Genomic DNA, 26,566 nt, shown 5'->3' on the forward strand with positions numbered 1-26,566 from the left:
TGAGCCCTGACCCTGGCAGGGACCTGGCGATAAACACTAAGGCGGCTGTAATTGAGCCCCGACCCTGGCAGTGACCTGGCGATAAACACTAAGGCGGCTGTCACGGAGCCTAGACCCTTGCAGTGGCCAGGAGATAAACACTAAGGTGGCTGTCACTGAGGCCAAACACTTGCTGTGACCTGGCGATAAACACTAAGGCGGCTGTCATTGAGCCCAGACCGTTGCAGGGACCTGGCGACAAACACTAAGGCGGCTGTCATTGACCCCAGACCCTTGAAGTGACCTGGCGATAAACACTAAGTTGGCTGTCATTGAGCCCTGACCCAGGCAGTGACTTGGCGATAAACACTAAGGCAGCTGTCATTGAGCCCCGACCCTGGCAGGGACCTGGCGATAAACACTAAGGCGGCTGTCATTGAGCTCAGACCCTTGCAGTGACCTGGCGATAAACACTAAGGCGGCTGTCATTGAACCCAGACCCTTGCAGTGACCTGGCGATAAACAATAAGGCGGCTGTCATTGAGCCCAGACCCTTGCAGTGACCTGGCGATAAACAATAAGGCGGCTGTCATTGAGCCCAGACCCTTGCAGTGACCTGGCGATAAACACTAAGACGGCTGTCATTGAGCCCAGACCCTTGCAGTGACCTGGCGATAAACACTAAGGCGTCTGTTATTGAGCCCAGACCCTGGCAGTGACCTGGCGATAAACACTAAGGCACTGTCATTGAGCCCAGACCCTTGCTGTGACCTGACGATAAATACTAAGGCGGCTGTCATTGAGCCCTGACCCTGGCAGGGACCTGGCGATAAACACTAAGGCGGCTGTAATTGAGCCCCGACCCTGGCAGTGACTTGGCGATAAACACTAAGGCGGCTGTCACGGAGCCTAGACCCTTGCAGTGACCAGGAGATAAACACTAAGGGGGCTGTCACTGAGCCCAAACACTTGCTGTGACCTGACGATAAACACTAAGGCAGCTGTCACGGAGCCTAGACCCTTGCAGGGACCTGGCAACAAATACTAAGGCAGCTGTCATTGAGCCCCGACCCTGGCAGGGACTTGGCGATAAACACTAAGGCGGCTGTCATTGAGCTCAGGCCCTTGCAGTGACCTGGCGATAAACACTAAGGCGGCTGTCACGGTGCCCAGACCCTTGCAGTGACCTGGCGATAAACACTAAGGTGGCTGTCACGGAGCCCAGACCCTTGCAGTGACCAGGAGATAAACACTAAGGTGGCTGTCATTGAGCCCAGACCCTTGAAGGGACCAGGCGATAAACACTAAGGCGGCTGTCATTGAGCCCAGACCCTTGCTGTGACCAGGAGTAAAACACTAAGGCGGCTGTCACTGAGCCCCGACCCTTAGTGTTTATCGCCAGGTCCCTGCAAGGGTCTGGGTTCTGTGACGGCCGCCTTAGTGTTTATCGCCGGGTCTCTGCAAGGGTCTGGGCTCAATGACAGCCACCTTAGTGTTTATCGCCAGGTCCCTGCAAGTGTCTAGTCTAAATGACAGCCGCCTTAGTGTTTATTGCCTGGTTCCTGCCTGGGTCTGGGCTCAATGACAGCCGCCTTAGTGTTTATTGCCTGGTCCCTGCCAGGGTCGGGGCTCAATGACAGCTGCCTTAGTGTTTATCGCCAGGTCACTCAAAGGTCTGGGATCAATGACAGTGCCTTAGTGTTTTTCGCCCGGTCACTGCAAGGGTCTGGGCTTAATGACAGCCACCGTAGTGTTTATCGCCAGGTCCCTGCAAAGGTCATGGCTCTGTGACAGCTGCCTTAGTGTTTATCGCCAGGTCACTGCAAGGGTCAGGGCTTAGTGACAGCTGCCTTAGTGTTTATCGCCAGGTCACTGCAAGGGTCAGGGCTCAGTGACAGCCGCCTTAGTGTTTATCGCCAGGTAACTGCTAGGGTCAGGTTAAGATTTCAGCGTGACAAGATTGGCAATTTCCTTTTATGAACTATCTCCTTTCATTGTGCCACAAGGCTTGATTTTGCCCTTCATCTTCTTCACCATAGACAATAAAATGCTTGTTATACTTCTACAGAAGCGTGGACACTCAGTCCACCGTTGCAAGAAGGAGATGCACAAACTCGGCTGTGCATGGAAGGAACGTAGGTGAAACAGTGTTTGAAAATGTGCCTATCTGCCCATGTCAAATCCAAACTAATAAATACAAACCCAGAATCATAAGAGGAGATCCAGGAAACTTAAAGCATGATTTAGAGCTCGGTGGACGGGTTACTCCATCACAATGGTGACAGATTACAGTCTGCAGAATTATATATCCATTTGGGATTGATATAATTCGGCAGACGGGATTCCGTCATGCTTGTGACGGAGTAACCCGTCCACCGAGATCTAAATCAGACCCTAAGACCAACCCAAAGTCATTTGTTAATAGAATGAGAAAAATTGTGAAGTGCACACTACCCGCAATAGGACTCTTGGTGTGGGTATAAGGATCAAAATAGCTAACAAGTGGGTTTTGAGTATCTTCCTGCAGCTACAGAATGAGGACAAGAACCTTATTTTATGGGGAAAGGAATTCCAGACTAAGAAAGCCTCTCACCCTTAAATTAGAGCTTCTAGTGGGGACCTGAAGCATCTTTTCTTAGCTCCTCAGTGTGTGTTTTGGAAGCTCTAAACAGATCCTGTCTGCCAAGGACAGACAGAATCTTTTACAGCTTAACAGTTCAAGAAATGTCTGCGTAGGATATGCGGTCCCTCCTGCTTAGACCAGTAATCAACTGAATTGCTGCCTTTTGCCCTCTCTGTAGGCTCTGGGGCCCTCCTTTACTATCTTTTGATGCACTGCAGCGCAGCAAGCCTTCCTGCTGTGCTGCCGTGCGTCAAAATAAAAGGGCAAGAATGCGCCATTTCCTCAACTTAAAGCGCATTCCTGTCCTTCTCCTCTGTGTCAGCGCACAAACAACAGCCGTGCACCAATGCTGACACTCTAGCGCCATGGTGCATGGGTTCCTGTGTTGCAAGCATGATTGTTTATGTGCAGGCAGGGACATATTAATCATTAAAGGTGACTTGCTCCTTCTATGTGTGCTGAAGAATGCAGCACACAAAGGAAGAGCAAATAACGGGGAGAAATAAAATAATTTCTCCTTGTTGCACCATTCCAACGCCCCCCTGGGGAGGCGTAGGATTCTGATGCATTCCCAGGTGTACAACTCTTTGTAAATATGAAAAATGTTCAGGTTCCCTGGATGTTGCATGGGAACACCCACAGCAATGCCCATGGAACCGCCCCTTTCACGCAGAGTAATGTGTGAAAGGGGCCCATATTTACAAGGCCATGAAAAGTCATGCAGGGTGACTTTACATGGCCTTTTAAATATGGGCAGGCCCATTGCGTTGCTGGTGCATCAAAAAGTGACCCACTGGTGGGGCAATGGGCTTGTGAATGAGGCCTTGTATTTGCAAAGATGTGGGACAGATAGACCTTGTTAACTGTCTTCGGCAACCCACCACTTGAGCCTTTGAAAGGTAGGTTTCACCTCTTAATTCTTTTAAGGGTAGGTTTAACTCTGATGCACCACTCATCACTGGAGCAAATAAATTTGACCACATTGCACCTGTAAGGCTGATGGAACTGATTGCCTCTTGAAGAGAACGTACACTTTACAGCCCTAACCTGGGTTTTGTGTAGGTTCTTGATGGTCAGACAGGAAGCTACCAATTATCTCGGAAGGGAGGGGGTTGTGCTCCAGGAAGAAGATAGCAAACACAAGGAGCTGATGGACGGAGCGCTGAAACTTTTCAGACACTTACCCCTAGTCACAGATCTGGGTTGAATCCATCATCGTTCTTCAGCTCACTTCGTCACCCCAGTTCAGACCCAGCCATATGCAAATCAGTCTTGACCCGGTGCTTCATGGGAACAGTCCAGCCGAATTGCCAAACCAGGTCTTCCCTGGACCGGAAACAAGCATCCTGGGACCAGTTTCGGGGAAACACCCCTCATCAGCCAGGTTAGCTTGAATCCAGTGGCAAAGGGAGCAAGGGACCCAAGTCTGGGCATACCCTGCCAACTTAGGACGAACAAAGCAAACACAAAGAGATCGATCGACGGAGAGCTGAAACATTTCAGACACTCACCCCCAGTCAAAGATCTGGGTTGAATCCATCATTGTTCTTCAGCTCACTTTGCCAGCCCAGTTCAGACCCAGTCATATGCAAATCAGTCTGGCCCTGTGCCTCCTGGGAACAGTCTAGCCCGAACTGCCAAGCCAGGACTTCCCCTGGACCAGAAATAAGCATCCCGGGACCGGTTTCAGGGTAACACCCCTCACCAGCCAGCTATCTTGAATCCAGTGGCAAAGTGAGCAAGGGACCCATGTCTGGGCATACCCTACTGGTGCATCCTGCACCAGTCTAGCTAGAGAAATCGCCTTCCTCCTGAGAAGATGACGTAGCTTCTGAGCCACTGTTAAAAGGTACTATAGCAAAATTAAAGGCTTTCTTTGATGTGGTAGAATATTTATTCAAAAGACTGTTTCCACCCTCTCATCATATACCATTGCAGGAATACATTTAAAGAAAATATGCATGGTGCATTAATAGAAGGGTGAGCAGCAGTCTGTAGTGTATATTGTACCCAATTCGACAAAGTACAGTTTAGAATGTATGATCTAATTTCAGCTCTTTCATGCCCTCTTTGGCCAGCTCACTGAGTGCACAGACACACTCATCCAAATTCTAAATGTGTTTCCATCTAATTTTCAAGGATAATGATATGTGTTTTCAATATTGTGACACAGCAAAAGCTCACTAATATTACTGTAAATAATCTCTGTGACACCCTCCCATTTCTTATATGTGAAGTTCTATTCTGATCTAAAATAAACTTTTTATGGATATTGCATTAAATATAAACACAGCATTTCTCTGCATTATAGGCTCGCACACATCGCCCACATTATAAGTAAATTAAAGTGGGCTGTGTAGGCACTCTAGAAGAAGAAGCAACTCTGCTGGCACTTGACGCCAAAATGGCGATTGGCGATTGGGATTACTTGTTCGCAGTTCTTGGCCGCATCGGGTTCGGACCCAAATTTATGGGATGGGTCAAACTGTTATATGCACAACCCATGGCTCATGTTTCAGTGAACAATCATCACTCTACTTCTTGCCCCCTGTGCCGAGGAACAAGGCAAGGATGCCCGTTGTCACCGCTCCCTTTCGCCATGCTTTTGGAGCCGCTGGCGGTGTGGATAAGGGGAGACCTGGACATTAGAGGCCTTAGATGGACGACTTAGCACGAAGACTGCATATCGTTATATGCAGACAATATTGTGCTTTATCTTGCCTCACCGACGCGCTCATTGCACCGTGTACTCCATATTGTTCATATTTTCGGGGGCCCACTCTGGGTATCAAATAAATTGGTCGAAATCCCAGATGTATTCCCTTTGAGGACACCCGCCGCGGAGTCCTCGAGGATACGATATTCCGGTGGCCTCCCAAGGCTTTCGGTACTTAGGGATTTTTATCACTATCGATGCCACACTGTTTTTTGACCGGAACCTGTTAGGGCCGTTGCAGAGGTTTCGCTCAGACGTCAGGCATTGGAAAACACGCCCCCTTACCTTGTTGGGACACGCATCCTTATTTAAAATGCTCGTACTTCCACGCTTATTATACGGGTTACAAAACACTTCCATTCCGGTGCCCAAATCTTGCTTCTTGCAGATCGATGCTGCAATACAAGATTTATTATGGGACAACAGACCACCTCGCATTGCCATAGCCAAGCTTACGATGGGATCGTATGATGGGGGTATAGGTCTACCAGATCTACGCCTCTACTATCAGGCTTCACAATTGACAGCCATCAATCAATGGGTGTTTGGGCGACATGACGATCCCAGCTTTCACACTGACCACTGGTTGCTAGGGAAAGGAGGTTACAATAGAGCTCTGTACACGAACCACAGGAAATTGGGCTTGACCGGCCCTACAGCGCGTACGGTGGAAGTAGGGCACGGAGCGCAAAGGCGGATGGGCTGGCAGGGGCGCCTCACGAAAGCTACCCCTCTATGGGAACCTGATATCCTGGGACGGCTTAGCGCCTGTGCAGGATTTGATAAATGGAATATGTTAGGGATCTCAACAGTAAGCGATTTGTGGGTCAAGGGCAAGAAGGCGCCGTTCTCAGACCTCCAGACTAAATACCAGCTAGCACCGACGGACAAATTTTGCTACCTCCAAATCAGTCATGCCATTGACTCTGCCCTTCCTGGGGATACCCCCCTTCCGGACTCTTCTCCCCTGGAGGACCGTCTCTCTTACATATAGGAAGTTGATTAATAATCGAGTCGATCCAATGTTGAAGCTGAGGGCATCTTGGGAGGGTGACTTGGGAGAATTAGCTAATGAAGACTGGATAGCAGCGTTATCCTCACCTCGAGAGGTCGCCATCCCGATGCGACTTCGCCTGGTGCAGCTTAAAATTTTCCATCGAGTATACTTTGATGCCACCCTACTACACCGATTAGGTAGACGCCCTGATGCTCTCTGCCTCCGACACTGTAACCAAACGGGAACATTCCTGAATATGCTATGGGGCTGCCCTCACATACAGCAATACTGGATGGACGTGACCAGACAACTGACTAGGACATGTGACAAGTCCATCCTCCCATCTCCCACACTATGTCTTCTCAATATCTGGGAGGCAACGGACCTCTCGCAAGCCGAGCCAACATGGGCCACGATGGGGTGGAGCATAGCGAAACGAAATATATCTCAGAAGTGGAGCGTAGACACCTTACCGCTGCTGAGAGATTGGGCAAAAGATATAGACCATGCCATGGTCGCCGAAAAAACAGTTTATAAAGGCAGGTGATGTCCACGTAAATGGGATCACAAGTGGGGGCGTTGGAATAAGTATAGGGGGGAGATTTGTGTCTCTCCGACAGTTGAACTGAGGAGGGAAAGACTTCTGGTGTTGGAGGAGGAGGTGGATGAGACCGCGGCGCATTCTGTGGACAATCAGCACTAGTTATGCTTTGGTTGAATTTCCTGACCCGAGAACATGTAAGTGACCCACCCTGGATGATCTTGTCATTGTAGAATTATGCTACCATGGGCTTCTGCCGGATTAATGCAAAGTAAGATAATGCCGTACTCTCTTGAAAATCTTCTCATAAGCTGTCAATGTACTGTCTTTATTGCTGCTTTTGTTTCTAATAAAAACTGTTTAAAAAAAAATAGTGAATTAAAGAAAACAGTATTTAAAAGAAATTGTTAAAGAAATAATCAAGTTCATCAGGGCAAGATTCTCTGCGGGACACAGCTGGCTCCATGATGGACCCCCTCTGTCTGCCCGGTTTCCCAGGTCTATGTGTGATGTGCTGCATTTATTGAGCCTCCTGTCTTGGCTTACCCCACAGCTCACTGATGCAGGTGACCTCACACTCAGTCTCTACAGCTGTGGGGTGACATCTACTTCTAAGAGTGTTCTCCTCTCCTTGAGCCTCAGGTCCCTAGTCTTTCAATTCTATGTCAGGACCAGAGGCTCCGATTATGCTTCTCATTTTATTTGCTTTATTATGAACACCTTGTACTCCCTAACCATAGAGACTGAGTCCATATAACACCTAACCAAGGCACACACGTCCTCTTTCTTTGCTGCTCCGCAGCCAGTTAAGTGCCTTCTCCCTTACTACTTGTGTGCTTGTGGTGTATGGGTGAAGGGCACCGCGATATGTTTGTACATTAATGTGTGGGTTAAAGGATGTGTATTCACGGATTTTAGTATCAGTAATGCTGTGTTGACAATGCCTGCGCTTGGTTGTTCGGCGCTCTGGCGGGCTCGCTGCTGACGCGTACCTGAGCTGCATGGTACCGCAGCCCGAGCCCGCTCGCTCGCTTTTCCTCCGCTGTGCCGCCTCCGCTCGAGGCGCGATTCCAAAGGAGCGCGTCAGCCTCCCCGACCGGGCGCGCGTCGCCCACATCTCTGCATCAGTGGAGCGAGAGTATCGGGGCTCGGGGACGGCGCGTTAGTATCGCGCTGAGTCCTCTTTCCATTACTGGCGGGCGGCCGACTCCGCGCATGCGCGGTGGCCATTTTGAGGGCCAAAAGTTTCCTGCGATCATTTAGTAACGATCAGAGCGGGAAAGTCTCAAGATTTGAATAGTTGCAGCCCGTACAGTTGTGCCCCAGTGACGCCCTAGGTTGTTGATCCTACGGGCTGTATCTCTATCAGCATAGGCACTGCCTAGAGAGGCTCCTTTATACAGGCAAGCCCTCCCTCCACTCCTGAATTATTCTTTTGGCTGTTTCGCCTGGCTTGCCTGGGGTTGTGCCTCTCCCCCATACCCCTCAGTGATTATTCAAGCAGTTTCACGACTGTTTTGTCAGGTTTAATATGGCGGAATACTGCTTTGAGGAGGACGAGTATTATGAAGAGCCGTCCGGCTCCTTTGAGCAAGACCTTGTAGAGGCCCTGGACGTTGGTGTACAGCAGTCCCTGAATTCTGCCCTGGTGCGGGCTATTGCTCCTCTTAAGAGGCACCTCAATAAATACGCCATTCAGCAGGGGTGGCTACCGGCTGCGTCCGGACGCAAGAAGGCTAGAGAGGCCAAGATGGCCAATCCTCACGCAGAGGACTTTGCAAGGCTTTCTAAAGCTTTGGCCAATGATCACGCCTATGTCTCCACAGCGGATCATTCGGAAAATATACTTGGCGATCGAGGTGACACCTCACCCTCCCCCAACACCGACACGTACTCAGGTGAGGAGATATGCCCTAAGCCCGCAAAGAAGAAGCTAAGGAAAGAGCACCATGTAGAACCTTCGCCGCCCAAAGTGTTGACCTTTGAGCCGACGGACATCGTCCACCCCAACTCCACGGCGTGGCTCCCGCCGCGGGAAATGGCGGACTATGTCCAGTCCCATCTCCGCCAGCCTTTCAATAAGGAAGTCAGGGCCCGGCTGCGTTCAGAGTGTCCCAGACCGGATCTGGCAGCGCGGGTCGCGGACACTACAGAAGTAGACCCGACGATGCTTACGTACCTTAAAAAGTACGCACGGGACACTAAGAAAGGCATAGACCGTGCTTGGCGGTCCTGCCAAGATAAGTTATTGGACCTCTCAGGGCCCCTAACGAAAATCCTAGAGATGGGGTATCAGGCCAAGGAAACAGGGTCCCCGATAAGTCCGGATGCCCTCATTGTTTGGGCGCAAAGAGCGATGTGTCTGTTAGGCAACGCTAATTGCGCCATGTCCAGCGAAAGGAGACGCTCTATTCTCCTCAAGCTGGACCCTAAATTGCCAGAACTTTCCTCGTCAGAGGCAGGTCCGGTGGCTCAGGGTCTCCTCTTCGGCCAGCCGTTCTTAAAAGAGCTCACCAAGTTTGTGGCCACTTTTAGTGGTTTGGACAAGGCCCAGGAGTCGCTACGCAAAGCTTTTAAACCGGTTTTCACCAGGGTCGAGGTCGAGGGCGCTCGTTCGGCCGGGGACACAACCAAGGCGACCCCCGTGGCCAGCAGCACCACAGAGGTGAATACAATGACAATTCAAACAATCCAAACTTCTACCCGTCTCGGAGAGCCAGGAATCGGTTCCGCACGGGACGTTTTGGGGACAACCACGGAAACCACCAAGAGACAGGATCTGCAGGTGAGAATTATTCCATGTTCGGAAGTGGTTTTGGGGGGTCATGTCCAATTATTTCTGCAACAATGGTGCGCCCTCTCACAAGATCCTTGGATCTTGGAGACGGTGCAGGGGTACAAGCTAGAGATGTACAAGACACCGTCACAATCTCTCCGTTCCCCTCCCCTATGTTTTTCCCAACTAGATCAGAATTTTATCTCAGAGGAGATAAGTACCCTTCTGCAAAAGGGGGCGATTGCGATCACTCACTGTCATCCTCAGGGATTCCTCAGCAACATTTTCCTGGTCGAAAAGAAAGGGGGCGGGCCCAGGTTAGTCCTCAATCTCAAAGAGTTCAACGGGTGGATCGTCTACCGCCACTTCAAAATGGAGGCCGTCCACCTGTTACACGATCTATTGCAGGAAGGGGACTGGATGGTCCGGTTGAATCTAAAGGACGCGTATTTGTCCGTTCCCATCTACGCCCCGCATCGACGTTTCCTCCAGTTTCTCTGGCAGGGCGTGTGTTACGAATACACGGTCCTTCCCTTTGGTCTTTCGTCAGCACCCTGGTGCTTCACGAAACTCCTGCGACCTGTAGGGGAATCTCTGCGCGCGCGAGGGGTGCGTCTAATTGTCTACCTAGATGACATCATTCTCATGGCGCAGTCCCCTCAACTGGGGGTCACGCAATTAGAATGGGCCATCCTTCTTCTGCAGAGTTTGGGTTTTGTGGTGAATTCCCAGAAATTGGTCCTGATCCCGGTACAATCCATAGAGTTCCTGGGGTTCCAGGTGGACTCCCGCAGCTGCCAGCTTCTCCTACCCTCATACAAGATCAGAGCGATCAAGAGAGAGTTGAAATCGATTGTGAGCAGGCAGACTGTGTCCTTGAGGTCCATTGCCCGAGTAGTGGGGTTACTGGCCTCTTCGATCTAGGTAATCTTCCCAGGCCCCCTTCACTACCGTGCGCTTCAGCGCTTGAAGATTCAGCATCTCTGCAAAGGCCTCGGTTACGCCCAACAGATACCTCTTTCGGAGGACGCGAGGTGGGATATGTAGTGGTGGTTAGATCACATGGAGTCATGGAATGGGAGAGCCATCTTCGGCTCGAAACCCGAGGTGGTGATCGAGTCGGACGCCAGCCGGTGGGGCTGGGGAGCCCGCTGCGGTCTGATCTCAACAGGGGGACGATGGTCTTCGGAGGAGCTCTCCCTCCATATCAATTGCCTGGAGTTGCTAGCAGGGTCCTTCGCCATCCACAGTCTTTCCCCACAGAAGACGGATTGTTGCATCCTCTTACGAATGGACAACGTATCGGTGGTTCGATACTTGAACAAACTGGGAGGTACAAAGTCCTGTATTCTAGCGGAAATTGCCAAGGACTTTTGGCATTACTGCCTGCACCACAGACTGTCAGTGGTGGCGGAGTGTCTCCCGGGACGCAAGAACGAGGTGGCCGATTGGCACTCCCGTTACCTACGGGACTACAGCGACTGGAGGCTCCATTCCGGATGCTGAACCTCCTATGGGGTCCTTGTCAGTTGGACCTTTTTGCATTGAACAAACAGCTGCCGAGGTTTTACAGCTGGCGCCCAGATCTGGAGGCTCTGGCCTCAGACACGTTTCTCCATACGATATTCTGGTGGCCTCCCAAGGCTTTCGGTACTTAGGGATTTTTATCACTATCGATGCCACACTGTTTTTCACCGTAACCTGTTAGGGCCGTTGCATAGGTTTCGCTCAGACGTCAGGCATTGGAAAACACTCCCCCTTACCTTGTTGGGACACGCATCCTTATTTAAAATGCTCGTACTTACACGCTTATTATACGCGTTACAAAACACTTCCATTCCGGTGCCCAAATCTTGCTTCTTGCAGATCGATGCTGCAATACAAGATTTATTATGGGACAACAGACCACCTCGCATTGCCATGGCCAAGCTTACGATGGGATTGTATGATGGGGGTATAGGTCTACCGGATCTACGCCTCTACTATCAGGCTTCACAATTGACAGCCATCAATCAATGGGTGTTTGGGCGACATGACGATCCCAGCTTTCACACTGACCACTGGTTGCTAGGGAAAGGAGGTTACAATAGAGCTCTGTACACGAACCACAGAAAATTGGGCTTGACCGGCCCTACAGCGCGTACGGTGGAAGTGTGGCACGGAGCGCAAAGGCGGATGGGCTGGCAGGGGCGCCTCACGAAAGCTACCCCTCTATGGGAACCTGATATCCTGGGACGGCTTAGCGCCTGTGCAGGATTTGATAAATGGAATATGTTAGGGATCTCAACAGTAAGCGATTTGTGGGTCAAGGGCAAGAAGGCGCCGTTCTCAGACCTCCAGACTAAATACCAGCTAGCACCGACGGACAAATTTTGCTACCTCCAAATCAGTCATGCCATTGACTCTGCCCTTCCTGGGGATACCCCCCTTCCGGACTCTTCTCCCCTGGAGGACCGTCTCTCTTACATATAGGAAGTTGATTAATAATCGAGTCGATCCAATCTTGAAGCTGAGGGCATCTTGGGAGGGTGACTTGGGAGAATTAGCTAATGAAGACTGGATAGCAGCGTTATCCTCACCTCGAGAGGTCGCCATCCCGATGCGACTTCGCCTGGTGCAGCTTAAAATTCGCCATCGAGTATACTTTGATGCCACCCTACTACACCGATTAGGTAGACGCCCTGATGCTCTCTGCCTCCGACACTGTAACCAAACGGGAACATTCCTGAATATGCTATGGGGCTGCCCTCACATACAGCAATACTGGATGGACGTGACCAGACAACTGACTAGGACATGTGACAAGTCCATCCTTCCATCTCCCACACTATGTCTTCTCAATATCTGGGAGGCAACGGACCTCTCGCAAGCCGAGCCAACATGGGCCACGATGGGGTGGAGCATAGCGAAACGAAATATATCTCAGAAGTGGATCGTAGACACCTTACCGCTGCTGAGAGATTGGGCAAAAGATATAGACCATGCCATGGTCGCCGAAAAAACAGTTTATAAAGGCAGGGGATGTCCACGTAAATGGGATCACAAGTGGGGGCGTTGGAATAAGTATAGGGGGGAGATTTGTGTCTCTCCGACAGTTGAACTGAGGAGGGAAAGACTTCTGGTGTTGGAGGAGGAGGTGGATGAGACCACGGCGCATTCTGTGGACAATCAGCACTAGTTATGCTTTGGTTGAATTTCCTGACCCGAGAACATGTAAGTGACCCACCCTGGATGATCTTGTCATTGTAGAATTATGCTACCATGGGCTTCTGCCGGATTAATGCAAAGTAAGATAATGCCGTACTCTCTTGAAAATCTTCTCATAAGTTGTCAATGTACTGTCTTTATTGCTGCTTTTGTTTCTAATAAAAACTGTTTAAAAAAAAATAGTGAATTAAAGAAAACAGTATTTAAAAGAAATTGTTAAAGAAATAATCAAGTTAATCAGGGCAAGATTCTCTGCGGGACATAGCTGGCTCCATGATGGACCCCCTCTGTCTGCCCGGTTTCCCAGGTCTATGTGTGATGTGCTGCATTTATTGAGCCTCCTGTCTTGGCTTACCCCACAGCTCACTGATGCAGGTGACCTCACACTCAGTCTCTACAGCTGTGGGGTGACATCTACTTCTAAGAGTATTCTCCTCTCCTTGAGCCTCAGGTCCCTAGTCTTTCAATTCTATGTCAGGACCAGAGGCTCCGATTATGCTTCTCATTTTATTTGCTTTATTATGAACACCTTGTACTCCCTAACCATAGAGACTGAGTCCATATAACACCTAACCGAAGCACACACGTCCTCTTTCTTTGCTGCTCCGCAGCCAGTTAAGTGCCTTCTCCCTTACTACTTGTGTGCTTGTGGTGTATGGGTGAAGGGCACCGCGATATGTTTGTACATTAATGTGTGGGTTAAAGGATGTGTATTCACGGATTTTAATATCAGTAATGCTGTGTTGACATTGCCTGCGCTTGGTTGTTCGGCGCTCTGGCGGGCTCGCTGCTGACGCGTACCTGAGCTGGATGGTACCGCAGCCCGAGCCCGCTCGCTCGCTTTTCCTCCGCTGTGCCGCCTCCGCTCGAGGCGCGATTCCAAAGGAGCGCATCAGCCTCCCCGACCGGGCGCGCGTCACCCGCATCTCTGCATCAGTGGAGCGGGAGTATCGGGGCTCGGGGACGGCGCGTTAGTATCGCGCTGAGTCCTCTTTCCATTACTGGCGGGCGGCCGACTCCGCGCATGCGCGGTGGCCATTTTGAGGGCCAAAAGTTTCCTGCGATCATTTAGTAACGATCAGAGCGGGAAAGTCTCAAGATTTGAATAGTTGCAGCCCGTACAGTTGTGCCCCAGTGACGCCCTAGGTTGTTGATCCTACGGGCTGTATCTCTATCAGCATAGGCACTGCCTAGAGAGGCTCCTTTATACAGGCAAGCCCTCCCTCCACTCCTGAATTATTCTTTTGGCTGTTTCGCCTGGCTTGCCTGGGGTTGTGCCTCTCCCCCATACCCCTCAGTGATTATTCAAGCAGTTTCACGACTGTTTTGTCAGGTTTAATATGGCGGAATACTGCTTTGAGGAGGACGAATATTATGAAGAGCCGTCCGGCTCCTTTGAGCAAGACCTTGTAGAGGCCCTGGACGCTGGTGTACAGCAGTCCCTGAATTCTGCCCTGGTGCGGGCTATTGCTCCTCTTAAGAGGCACCTCAATAAATACGCCATTCAGCAGGGGTGGCTACCGGCTGCGTCCGGACGCAAGAAGGCTAGAGAGGCCAAGATGGCCAATCCTCACGCAGAGGACTTTGCAAGGCTTTCTAAAGCTTTGGCCAATGATCACGCCTATGTCTCCACAGCGGATCATTCGGAAAATATACTTGGCGATCAAGGTGACACCTCACCCTCCCCCAACACCGACACGTACTCAGGTGAGGAGATATGCCCTAAGCCCGCAAAGAAGAAGCTAAGGAAAGAGCACCATGTAGAACCTTCGCCGCCCAAAGTGTTGACCTTTGAGCCGACGGACATCGTCCACCCCAACTCCACGGCGTGGCTCCCGCCGCGGGAAATGGCGGACTATGTCCAGTCCCATCTCCGCCAGCCTTTCGATAAGGAAGTCAGGGCCCGGCTGCGTTCAGAGTGTCCCAGATCGGATCTGGCAGCGCGGGTCGCGGACACTACAGAAGTAGACCCGACGATGCTTACGTACCTTATAAAGTACGCACGGGACACTAAGAAAGGCATAGACCGTGCTTGGCGGTCCTGCCAAGATAAGTTATTGGACCTCTCAGGGCCCCTAACAAAAATCCTAGAGATGGGGTATCAGGCCAAGGAAACAGGGTCCCCGATAAGTCCGGATGCCCTCATTGTTTGGGCGCAAAGAGCGATGTGTCTGTTAGGCAACGCTAATTGCGCCATGTCCAGCGAAAGGAGACGCTCTATTCTCCTCAAGCTGGACCCTAAATTGCCAGAACTTTCCTCGTCAGAGGCAGGTCCGGTGGCTCAGGGTCTCCTCTTCAGCCAGCCGTTCTTAAAAGAGCTCACCAAGTTTGTGGCCACTTTTAGTGGTTTGGACAAGGCCCAGGAGTCGCTACGCAAAGCTTTTAAACCGGTTTTCACCAGGGTCGAGGTCGAGGGCGCTCGTTCGGCCGGGGACACAACCAAGGCGCCCCCCGTGGCCAGCAGCACCACAGAGGTGAATACAATGACAATTCAAACAATCCAAACTTCTACCCGTCTCGGAGAGCCAGGAATCGGTTCCGCACGGGACGTTTTGGGGACAACCACGGAAACCACCAAGAGACAGGATCTGCAGGTGAGAATTATTCCATGTTCGGAAGTGGTTTTGGGGGGTCATGTCCAATTATTTCTGCAACAATGGTGCGCCCTCTCACAAGATCCTTGGATCTTGGAGACGGTGCAGGGGTACAAGCTAGAGATGTACAAGACACCGTCACAATCTCTCCGTTCCCCTCCCCTATGTTTTTCCCAACTAGATCAGAATTTTATCTCAGAGGAGATAAGTACCCTTCTGCAAAAGGGGGCGATTGCGATCACTCACTGTCATCCTCAGGGATTCCTCAGCAACATTTTCCTGGTCGAAAAGAAAGGGGGCGGGTCCAGGTTAGTCCTCAATCTCAAAGAGTTCAACGGGTGGATCGTCTACCGCCACTTCAAAATGGAGGCCGTCCACCTGTTACACGATCTATTGCAGGAAGGGGACTGGATGGTCCGGTTGAATCTAAAGGACGCGTATTTGTCCGTTCCCATCTACGCCCCGCATCGACGTTTCCTCCAGTTTCTCTGGCAGGGCGTGTGTTACGAATACACGGTCCTTCCCTTTGGTCTTTCGTCAGCACCCTGGTGCTTCACGAAACTCCTGCGACCTGTAGGGGAATCTCTGCGCGCGCGAGGGGTGCGTCTAATTGTCTACCTAGATGACATCATTCTCATGGCGCAGTCCCCTCAACTGGGGGTCACGCAATTAGAATGGGCCATCCTCCTTCTGCAGAGTTTGGGTTTTGTGGTGAATTCCCAGAAATTGGTCCTGATCCCGGTACAATCCATAGAGTTCCTGGGGTTCCAGGTGGACTCCCGCAGCTGCCAGCTTCTCCTACCCTCATACAAGATCAGAGCGATCAAGAGAGAGTTGAAATCGATTGTGAGCAGGCAGACTGTGTCCTTGAGGTCCATTGCCCGAGTAGTGGGGTTACTGGCCTCTTCGATCTAGGTAATCTTCCCAGGCCCCCTTCACTACCGTGCGCTTCAGCGCTTGAAGATTCAGCATCTCTGCAAAGGCCTCGGTTACGCCCAACAGATACCTCTTTCGGAGGACGCGAGGTGGGATATGTAGTGGTGGTTAGATCACATGGAGTCATGGAATGGGAGAGCCATCTTTGGCTCGAAACCCGAGGTGGTGATCGAGTCGGACGCCAGCCGGTGGGGCTGGGGAGCCCGCTGCGGTCTGATCTCGACAGGGGGACGATGGTCTTCGGAGGAGCTCTCCCTCCATATCAATTGCCTGGAGTTGCTAGCAGGGTCCTTCGCCATCCACAGTCTTTCCCCACAGAAGACGGATTGTTGCATCCTCTTACGAATGGACAACGTATCGGCGGTTCGATACGTGAACAAACTGGGAGGTACAAAGTCCTGTATTCTAGCGGAAATTGCCAAGGACTTTTGGCATTACTGCCTGCACCACAGACTGTCAGTGGTGGCGGAGTGTCTCCCGGGACGCAAGAACGAGGTGGCCGATTGGCACTCCCGTTACCTACGGGACTACAGCGACTGGAGGCTCCATTCCGGATGCTGAACCTCCTATGGGGTCCTTGTCAGTTGGACCTTTTTGCATTGAACAAACAGCTACCGAGGTTTTACAGCTGGCGCCCAGATCTGGAGGCTCTGGCCTCAGACACGTTTCTCCAGACTTGGCCCGAACTACTTTGTTATGCGTTCCCACCCTTTGTCATGATTACCAGCGTCCTGACCCAGGCCAGGCGACAACGGGCGGAACTTTTGTTAATAACGCCTTTGTGGAGAGCGCAAGCATGGTTCCCGATGGTCTTGAGAATGTCTTGTGCTGTGCCGGTCCTTCTCCCTCACAGATGGAATCTGTTGCTGGACCCTCACAAGACTCCTCACCCTTTAATGGAAGAGGGCCAGCTACCACTAGTGGCGTGGCGAGTTTCCGGGACAGATGGCGCGTCCCTGGCCTTTCGGCAGACGCTGCTGAATTCATCAGCCAGGCATGGTCGTCCAATACCCATAAGCGGTATTCATCTGCATGGGGCAGATGGTGTAGCTGGTGTGTTCGACGGGATATCGATCCCACTTCAGCAGATGTCTCCGTGGTCTTAAATTTCTTAGCCTCTTTGGCTTCTGCGGGCTCTGCTTACAGGACAGTCAATACTTTTCGATCAGCGATTTCGGCAGGGCATGCTCAGCTGGAGGGCAAGCCTGTGGGTGAGCACCCCTTAGTTTGTAAGTTGCTTAGGGGTATTAGGATGGCTAAACCACCATGTTCAAAATGTTCATTCCTGTGGGACGTGTTAGTTGTTCTTCGGTTCCTAGAAGCTTGGCCGGCGAACAAGTATCTGTCGCGTAAGCAGCTTTCAGCCAAGTTGGCTATGCTTTTATGTCTAGTCTCTTGCAAGAGAGTTTCGGACATCAGAGCTCTAGATCTGGCTGGACGTCGTTTCTCCCCGGAAGGGGTCACTTTTACCATTACTAGACGTACCAAATGTAATTCTACCTCGGTATCCTATCCAGCGTTTCCAGAGAACCCCAAATTGTGTGTGATACAATGCCTAAAGGCGTACGAGGTGAGTACTTCTGAGTTCCGTTCTGACATGCAAGGTCAATTGTTTATTGCATTGCAAAAGCCTTTCAGGCCTGTGACTCCTGCTACCTTATCTAGATGGGTGCGTTGGCTCATGAATGAAGCGGGCATTGATATCTCTCAATTTGGTGCCCATTCCGTCCGAGGTGCAATGGCCTCCAAATCGTTTGTATTGGGAGTGAGCCTTTCTGACATCATGAATGCGGCCGATTGGTCAGCGGAATCTACCTTTAAGCCTTTCTATTACAAACGTATTGTGGATGTTGCATCTGTGGTGGTGGCTCGGCTTTAAACAAGCATAATCGGAGCCTCCGGTCCTGACATAGAATTAAAAATTTGCGAACAGTCGTGACAATAATTTTCAATTCTATTAAGGACAACGGAGGCGAGGATTATCCCACCCGACAGTTATGTTTGACTTATGTGGTTCATAGCAATGAAAGTACGAATAATGTATGTTTTATACTTGGTGATATTACGTGGATTTCTCCCCCCCCCCTATTGCATGAGTTTGCCGTGGGCACATAGGTCATGGATAACCGTTATTACGGGGTCTCTTTAATCTTCTTTTGTTTTCAGATTCCAATGGCAAGTGAAGCTCGCTCACCCTGGTTTCGGCCTATCATGGAGAGTGATCCTCTTCTGCGAAGGTGGTGTTGTCTCATCGGAGTTGTCATGCAGGAGTTGCTCCGTCGCACCCCAAGTTTTTCCTGTTGGTCTTCGGACTCGTTCGTTCATTGAAAGGTTTCATCAAGGCCTATATGCAAGAGAGTGTTAGGGAACAGTGTGGGACTTACTTGTTGCAGTTTCGCAAAGAAAGAGGACGTGTGTGCCTCGGTTAGGTGTTATAAGGACTCAGTCTCTATGGTTAGGGACTACGAGGTGTTAATGGGACTTGTAGTTCATTACATTAAGTTTAATTAAAAAAAAAGAACGTTTTTTATTGACTGCTATAATAAAGCAAAGAAAATGAGAAGCATAATCCTCGCCTCCGTTGTCCTTAATAGAATTGAAAATACTTGTCACGACTGTTCGCTAATTTTTAATTACTCTCGTGGTCCTTTATTTGTTTCTCCGACAATACGGTAAAGCACCATAAACTCAGACCACGAAGTATTATACCCTGCCTCGGTGCCGCTCTGCGCATGCGCTTCCAGTGAGCGTCCTCACAGGCATAGCCTCTCTCGGTGCCGCTACGCATGCGCTGATGGTAAACGTCGCCAAAGCCATCGCGTCCCTCGGTGCCGTGCTACGCATGCGCTGATGGTAAGTGTCCCCACACACATTGATTGCCTTGGTGCCGCTCTACGCATGCGCTCGTGGTGGACGTCCCGATAAGTGCGCATGCGCAGAGGACGACACGCTGCTTCATCCTCTCACCCTAGGGATATTGAGCCATTGTCCTCCTTTGGGGTCGCCCCTGTGGCAATCCCTTCAAGGCAGATATTCGACCCCTGCAGCCGATCACAGGAGAGCCGTCACACCAAAGACATGTCCTGGCTGGATGGAACCGAGGTGAGCTCTGTAAATGGGGGTGTTTGTTGGAGAAGAGCCCTGGTGTACCGACCGGCCTCAGGGGCGCCACTGGCTTCACTCCTAGGGCCCTGTTGGTTCCACTTCCCACCCCTCCCGTTTCACACCTCGCCCCCCCCCCCCCCTGCTGGTTCCACCTCCCTCCCCTCCTGTTTCACACCTCGCCCCCCACCCCTGCTGGTTTCACTTCCCTTCCTCCCGTTTCACATCCATCTTGGCCCACCCCTGCTGGTTTCACTTCCCATAGTCCCGTTTCACACCTCGCCCCCCACCCTTGCTGGTTTCAATTCCCATCACTCTTGTTTCAAATCTTGGCCCCCACCCCTGCAGACTGCTGGTTTCGCATCCCATCCCTCCCATATCATGCCTCGCCCCCCACCCCTGGTGGTTTCACTTCCCATCCCTCCCGTTTCACATTTCAACCCCTCCACCCCTGCTGATTTCACATCCCATCCCTCCCGTTTCACATCTTGACCTCCACCCCTGCTGGTTTCACCTCCCTCCCCGTTTCACATCTTGACCTCCACCCCTGCTGGTTTCACCTCCCTCCCCGTTTCACATCTTGACCTCCACCCCTGCTGGTTTCACCTCCCTCCCCTCCCCGTTTCACATCTTGACCCCCACCTTGTGCTGGTTTCACTTCCCACCCCTCCCGTTTCACATTTCAACCCCCCCCCCACCCCTGCTGATTTCACTTCCCATCCCTCCCGTTTCACATCTTGACCTCCACCCATGCTGGTTTCACCTCCCTCCCCGTTTCACATCTTGACCTCCACCCCTGCTGGTTTCACCTCCCTCCCCTCCCCGTTTCACATCTTGACCTCCACCCCTGCTGGTTTCACCTCCCTCCCCTCCCCGTTTCACATCTTGACCTCCACCCCTGCTGGTTTCACCTCCCTCCCCTCCCCGTTTCACATCTTGACCTCCACCCCTGCTGGTTTCACCTCCCTCCCCTCCCCGTTTCACATCTTGACCTCCACCCCTGCTGGTTTCACCTCCCTCCCCTCCCCGTTTCACATCTTGACCTCCACCCCTGCTGGTTTCACCTCCCTCCCCTCCCCGTTTCACATCTTGACCTCCACCCCTGCTGGTTTCACCTCCCTCCCCTCCCCGTTTCACATCTTGACCTCCACCCCTGCTGGTTTCACCTCCCTCCCCTCCCCGTTTCACATCTTGACCTCCACCCCTGCTGGTTTCACCTCCCTCCCCTCCCCGTTTCACATCTTGACCCCCACCCCTGCTGGTTTCACCTCCCTCCCCTCCCCGTTTCACATCTTGACCCCCACCCCTGCTGGTTTCACCTCCCTCCCCTCCCCGTTTCACATCTTGACCCCCACCCCTGCTGGTTTCACCTCCCTCCCCTCCCCGTTTCACATCTTGACCCCCACCCCTGCTGGTTTCACCTCCCTCCCCTCCCCGTTTCACATCTTGACCCCCACCCCTGCTGGTTTCACCTCCCTCCCCTTCCCGTTTCACATCTTAACCCCCACCCCTTCCGGTTTCACCTCCCTTCCCTTCTCACATCTCGGCCCCCACCCCTGCTGGCTGCCAGTTCCACTTGCCATCCCTCCTGTTTCACACCTCGGCCTCCACCCATATCATGCCTCGCCCCCCCACCCCTGGCGGTTTCACTTCCCATCCCTCTCGTTTCTCGTTTTTTTTGTTTGTGTTTGTCCTCATTTCACCATATAGCGTCTGCAAATGTAAGCAAGAAACCAACCTTCGATCTTGAGCGCCCCGAGTTTCTGCTATTGCATTGGCTGTAGGCCTAACCAGGCAAGCTTCTTCGTGTGAAACTTGGTGTAATCGTTGGACTTGGGGGCATTAGATCCAATCTAATTTCTTTGCCCCACTCTAGGAGCTGTGACCAGATGTTACACCCATTGTCATTCAGATGTCCGAAGTCCAAACGGGCCATACCCAGAGCGGCCCTCAACCAGTTCTCATAGAGCGGGGGCAATGGGTCCTTCCATAGCCTACAGATCTCCCTCCGGGCAATGAGGATCTGATACATTAGCAGGCCTTTTTGCATTACTGACAATATAGTCGCAGATTTGTTATCAACACCAAATATTACCACAAATGAATTCAAGTTAAAACTGACCTTAAAAATGGCACCAAGCGCGCGTTCCACATTCTGCCAAAACCCTTTTAGGACACCGCATTCAAAAAATATATGTAAATCGTGAGCCGGGGTGAAATCGCATCTAGGGCATTTTGGAGAAGAGAGGGGAGCAAATTTAGCTATTTTCTTGGGGGTATAGTATAACCTATTGATTACATAGAAATGGTTCTTCTTTAGCGAGGCGGGTTTAACCACCTTGATAACATCTGGAGGGAGGGTTCAAACAATTCTACGGCAGTGGTCTCCAAAGCTGACATGTTCCAAACTACATGTTGTGGGGGAAGAACTGTATCTTCAGCTTCCAGCATCTTCCTATACCAAAACCCGACCTCCTTTCCTTTTTTTTTTTTTTTTTTTTTTTTTTTAGGTCTCGCTCTCGAGGCCTATTGTCGCCGAGATGCCTCTCAAGGGAGACAGACCAGACTGGGGCACGCGCAGTGTTGGGGTTGTGGTGATTGCTGTCTGTGAACGCGCTTCACATGAACAGCATTTGCGCGTTGAGTGCTCCTCTCCGGAAGACCTGCTGGCACGCGCAGAGTGTTGTGATTTGTGATTGCTGTCTGTGAACGCGCTTCACATGAACAGCATTTGCGCATTGAGTGCTCCTCTCCGGAAGACCTGCTGAGTTAATTATAGGTCTGCAGCGTGGGGCGCCTGTCGGCATGCTGTGATAATGACCTTTTTTTCGCTTAGTTGCTTGGTCACTCTGCCCATAGACCGTGGAAATTCAACAGGTGTATTATCCTACGGATTTAGCACATCCTACAAAAATTCAAGAATTTTCCATTACCACTCAATTCTAAATTATGTCCATAGCCTAGATGTTTGTTTGGCCAAAGGCCACGTCGAGATGCCTCTCAAGGGAGACAGACCGGGGCACGCGCCGCAATTGGGGTCTGTGGACGCGCTTCTGAGACGCACACACCCCGCCGCTGCCGACCCCCCCCCCCCCCTCACCGCATCCGCGGCTGTCTAAGGAACGCGCACACACCTCGTACTGACTTGCTTCTGAAGGGAGACAGGAGATGGGCACGTGCAGGGCTGACTGGAGGTTGTGAACGCGCACGTACAGACACGTGATGTGCACATCTCCTGTCCCCCTTCCGTCCTCGCAAGCCTCATGCAATTTTTTTTTTTAATGCGCACGCACGCTCAAAGCTCGGCGCGCTTTACACGTACAGCATGCTCCACTTACCGGCTCCTGTACATTGGCGCTGCAGATCTGGACGATGCAGTTGAAACCCCGGGACGGGGAGCGCTGCGGGTCCAAGTGCCCGTACATGGCGGCAGTAGTGTCTTTTTCTCGCTGCTGTGAAGGCTTCCCAGGTGCTACCTCCTTCGATCCAATACAGTGATCTAACTTGCCCCGGTACTGCTCTCAAGCCCTCTCCACTGCTCCTAGTGTTAGGTCCGCTATATTCGGGTCTCTGAACCTGCCCCAACTGTCAGCTGTGTACTCAAACACCCATACCACACATGCGCCATGCGCAGAGCAAGGCACGCCTTACGGCGGGCGCACTTGATCCTTGCGTGCTACGTCACAAGGGCTTGTTGTCAATTGTGATGAGTAACCTGGGAGATGGAGTGGCCTTGCACATCTACAAGGCCTGGAGCTGCTGTCAGACGGTGACATGGGCAGAGACCCTCATGCAGCCTCCCTGCCAGGGTCCCACGGTCTGTTATGAGCCGGGTCAGCAGGGAGCGTTTAACCGCAGTGAACACAATGTGGAAAGACCGCCTCGGTTTAAGATTATACAAGCTCTGCTGTCCCTGACTGACTTCAGACCATCAAACAACAAAGGTTTACATCTAGCAGCAGCGGTTGGAGTACAGTCCACTGCCCCCCCCCCCCCCCCACCCCGTCACTCTCCTCCCAACCCGGCTGGGCCTCCACGGCCCTGGCATCTAACTAGCGCTCAGCCCTGCTCTAAGCGCTACATAAAAGATTTGGGGTGAAAGGAGTCGGGGGTTGGTGGCGGGGGGTTGTTGTATTATTCAAAGTAAAGAAAGCCTATTCTTTACATATTATCTTCTTTTGGGGAGTCGACACATGCTGTGTAATCCCCCAATGCCCCCACAATACACACGCACCGGCCCGTCACAAAAGTGAGTGGTTTCAGCCTCCGCCAGGGTGTACAGTAGCCCTGCTTGCGTCTCCTCGCGGGGGGCTCTCACTGCTCCCCCTCTTCTTCCTGAGTGACTCATTAGGGTCCGGAATGTGACAGCTCCTTTGTGCGTCTCTGATAGCAGAGGAGTAATCGCCAAACCGGAATGTGGTTGCACACTTAGACAATAGGTAGGCTGTTCCGTAACGAAATGGCAACCACATGACAGTGGAAGGATGAAAGGCTGTAACAGCCCTGCCAACATTAGGACCCGTGCCCTGTATTGTACGAAGCTCCTAGGCGACTTGTATCATGCTAAGATAAAGGCCAGTGGGAAGGAATCTAGGACCCTGCACGTGCGAGTCACCATACTACTTTTCAATACCCACGGGCATTTTATTAATACTCAACTCCCACGGGCCGCGAAACACTCTTTCCAAATTGCCTAGGCGCTTTACAAACGGTGCTGCAGAGCTACGCTCGCATAAAAGACAGAGCACTCGTTTTATGGACCTCCGAAGGATGAAAGGCAGAGTAGACCTCAGTGGGATTTGGACCTGAAACAGTGCAGATGTTGACAGCCACAGTGGTATCTCTAGAAGTGATTTCTAGGGGCTTGGGGACAGGGGAAGGAGATGCAACTGGCCACAAATATAATTGGTGGAGTCATCTATAATGGGCAATCGTGAGGGGTGCTTGTGCACATGTGTGTGTGTGTGTGTACACACATCTGTACTCATGCACATACAAAGTTATAGTAATCGCATTCACAAAACACTGTCCGTTACTGACTCATGTATTTCCTTAGTCACTGATTTACAGTGAGAGGTACTTGGACAACATGGGAAAGAACAGATTTAAATTGTTTTTCACCATCACTGATGCTAACACACCGAGTGCCAGCTGAAGTGCACAGCCTTTCAAAGCAACATTTGCATTCTGTAGCTTGTGCTCCAGTGAAAGTTTATATCACTGTCGCCTACTCAGGCTGACGAAACGACACTGGAAGCAACTGGAGCACACACGGAGAGTGAGCCAAAATCTGCAGACAAAGATGTTTAAATCCACACTAAGATGCGACCAGCAGCAAATCCGGAAGACCAAGCGCACAGCCCCCCAAGGCCGCATCAATGGCAGCACCAGCAAAAACAAGCTTTTGCAATGCAATAGGTCTCGCAGTTACCCGAGTTTAAGCTAATGGCATTATAAATGGCAATGCCTTTTATTTATGTTTTAAAAATAAAAGGCATTTCTATTTGCAATGTCAATAGCTCAAACTCGCATAAATGTGAGACCTATTGCATTGCAAATGCTTGTTTTTTATGAGATGTGTGTTCTGACATTGAAGCTCAATTTCCGCCTATGGAGGATTTCTCTGCAGTACACCAGGAGGCCAATTGCAAATATTTAAATCTGGAAAAAGGGTCTCCTATTTTTAGCCTTAACACCTCCCAGGGGTGAATCCCATCCGCGGATACAAGATCGGACCAAATCCGGATACCGACTTTCTTGATGGGCAATGCCAGGCTATCCTCTAAACAAGCAGGTAACCCCGGTGAATCCCAAATGGGAGCAAAATCAGAGTAATAGCCTATCCCCCATATTTTCCTGACCCTGTACCACAAATTCATGGATGCTTTTAGAACTTTCAGGCGAACCTTTTTGAAGAATCTGGGCGTGCCAAACTTATATAAGAAACCCTCTCCACCTCCCTCAAAAGCAACCATTTCACTTAAAATCTTCCCCCAGTTAGATTCCCCCCCGCCATACAGAGTGATACCCAAATATTTTTGAACTGAAAAGCAAAGGAGTACCAAAGTATGTCAGGAAGTGCAAGACCCCCTTTCTGAAGCTTGCGCCTTAATTTTTTCCATGAGAACCGAGCCGTTTTTTTGGACCAAATAAAACTTCCTATGTATTTTGCTTATGTCTCTATGTGGAAACTTGAGGGGGATGGTGCTAAAAAGGTAGGTCAACTTTGGCAAGATGACCATTTTTACCAAATTTACCCAACCATATATTGTAAGAGGCAAATTTGCCCATCTTAAAAACAAGCGATCAATCTCTCTAGACACCTTCTTTAGATTAATCTTAGGGATGTCCTCTAAGTTGTTTACTATTATTATTCCTAAGTATCTGAATTCTCTACTTATTTTACCCGCCCAATTGTCAACATTCCAAATCATTACATCTGTCTTGGAGGGATTTGCAAGGTACCCTGAATACGAGCCAAATTCTTCGAGAAGGGCTTCCACTCTTGGGAGGACCTCAGCAGGATTATCCGTATACAGCAGCAAGTCATTAGCGTCAAGGGCTAACTTGCTGCTATAGAGATGGACTCTGAACGGAACAATTAATTTGTCCAATCTAATTGCTTGGGCAAGGGGTTCTATGTATAAATCAAAGAGTAGGGGCGAGATGGGGCAACCCTGCCTCGTTCCCCTTGCAATATTGAAACTTGATGTAAAAATGCAGTTCAGTAAAAGCACTGCTGAGGCCCCCTGATAGCAGTTAATCAATGTCTGTATGAAGACTGGGCCCAAACCCATTACTCTTAATACCTCCCACAGGAAGACCCAACAGACACGGTTGAATGCCTTCGCTGCGTTTAATGCTGCCACAGCCAAAGGCATCACCCGCGTCACGGCCAAGTCAATAATACCAATCAGCTGCAGGGTCTGTTCCTGTATAAACCTCCCTGGAATTAATCCCTTTTGGTCCGTATTTACCAGCTGTGGAACGAGCTCGACCAATCTCCCTGCCAAGACGGACATAAAGATTTTATAATCGGCGTTGAGCAGGGAGATTGGCCTATATGAGTCGGCCTTGAGGGAATCTTTTCCTGGC

General features: G+C 50.9%; 1 protein-coding gene across 1 annotated transcript in view; it reads left to right on the forward strand.

The window, feature by feature from the left end:
• Positions 1-19,308: 19,308 nt before the first annotated feature.
• Positions 19,309-26,566, forward strand: part of LOC146813464 (uncharacterized) — an 89,577-nt gene continuing 82,319 nt past the window's right edge. The window contains exon 1 of the mRNA XM_085620231.1: positions 19,309-19,471. Within this exon, the coding sequence (XP_085476357.1) occupies positions 19,448-19,471 (24 nt within the window). The 5' untranslated portion in view covers positions 19,309-19,447. The remainder of the gene's footprint in view (positions 19,472-26,566) is intronic.

Source organism: Triturus cristatus, chromosome 7 (assembly GCF_964204655.1).
Source record: "Triturus cristatus chromosome 7, aTriCri1.1, whole genome shotgun sequence".
Taxonomy (NCBI): Eukaryota; Metazoa; Chordata; class Amphibia; order Caudata; family Salamandridae; genus Triturus; species Triturus cristatus.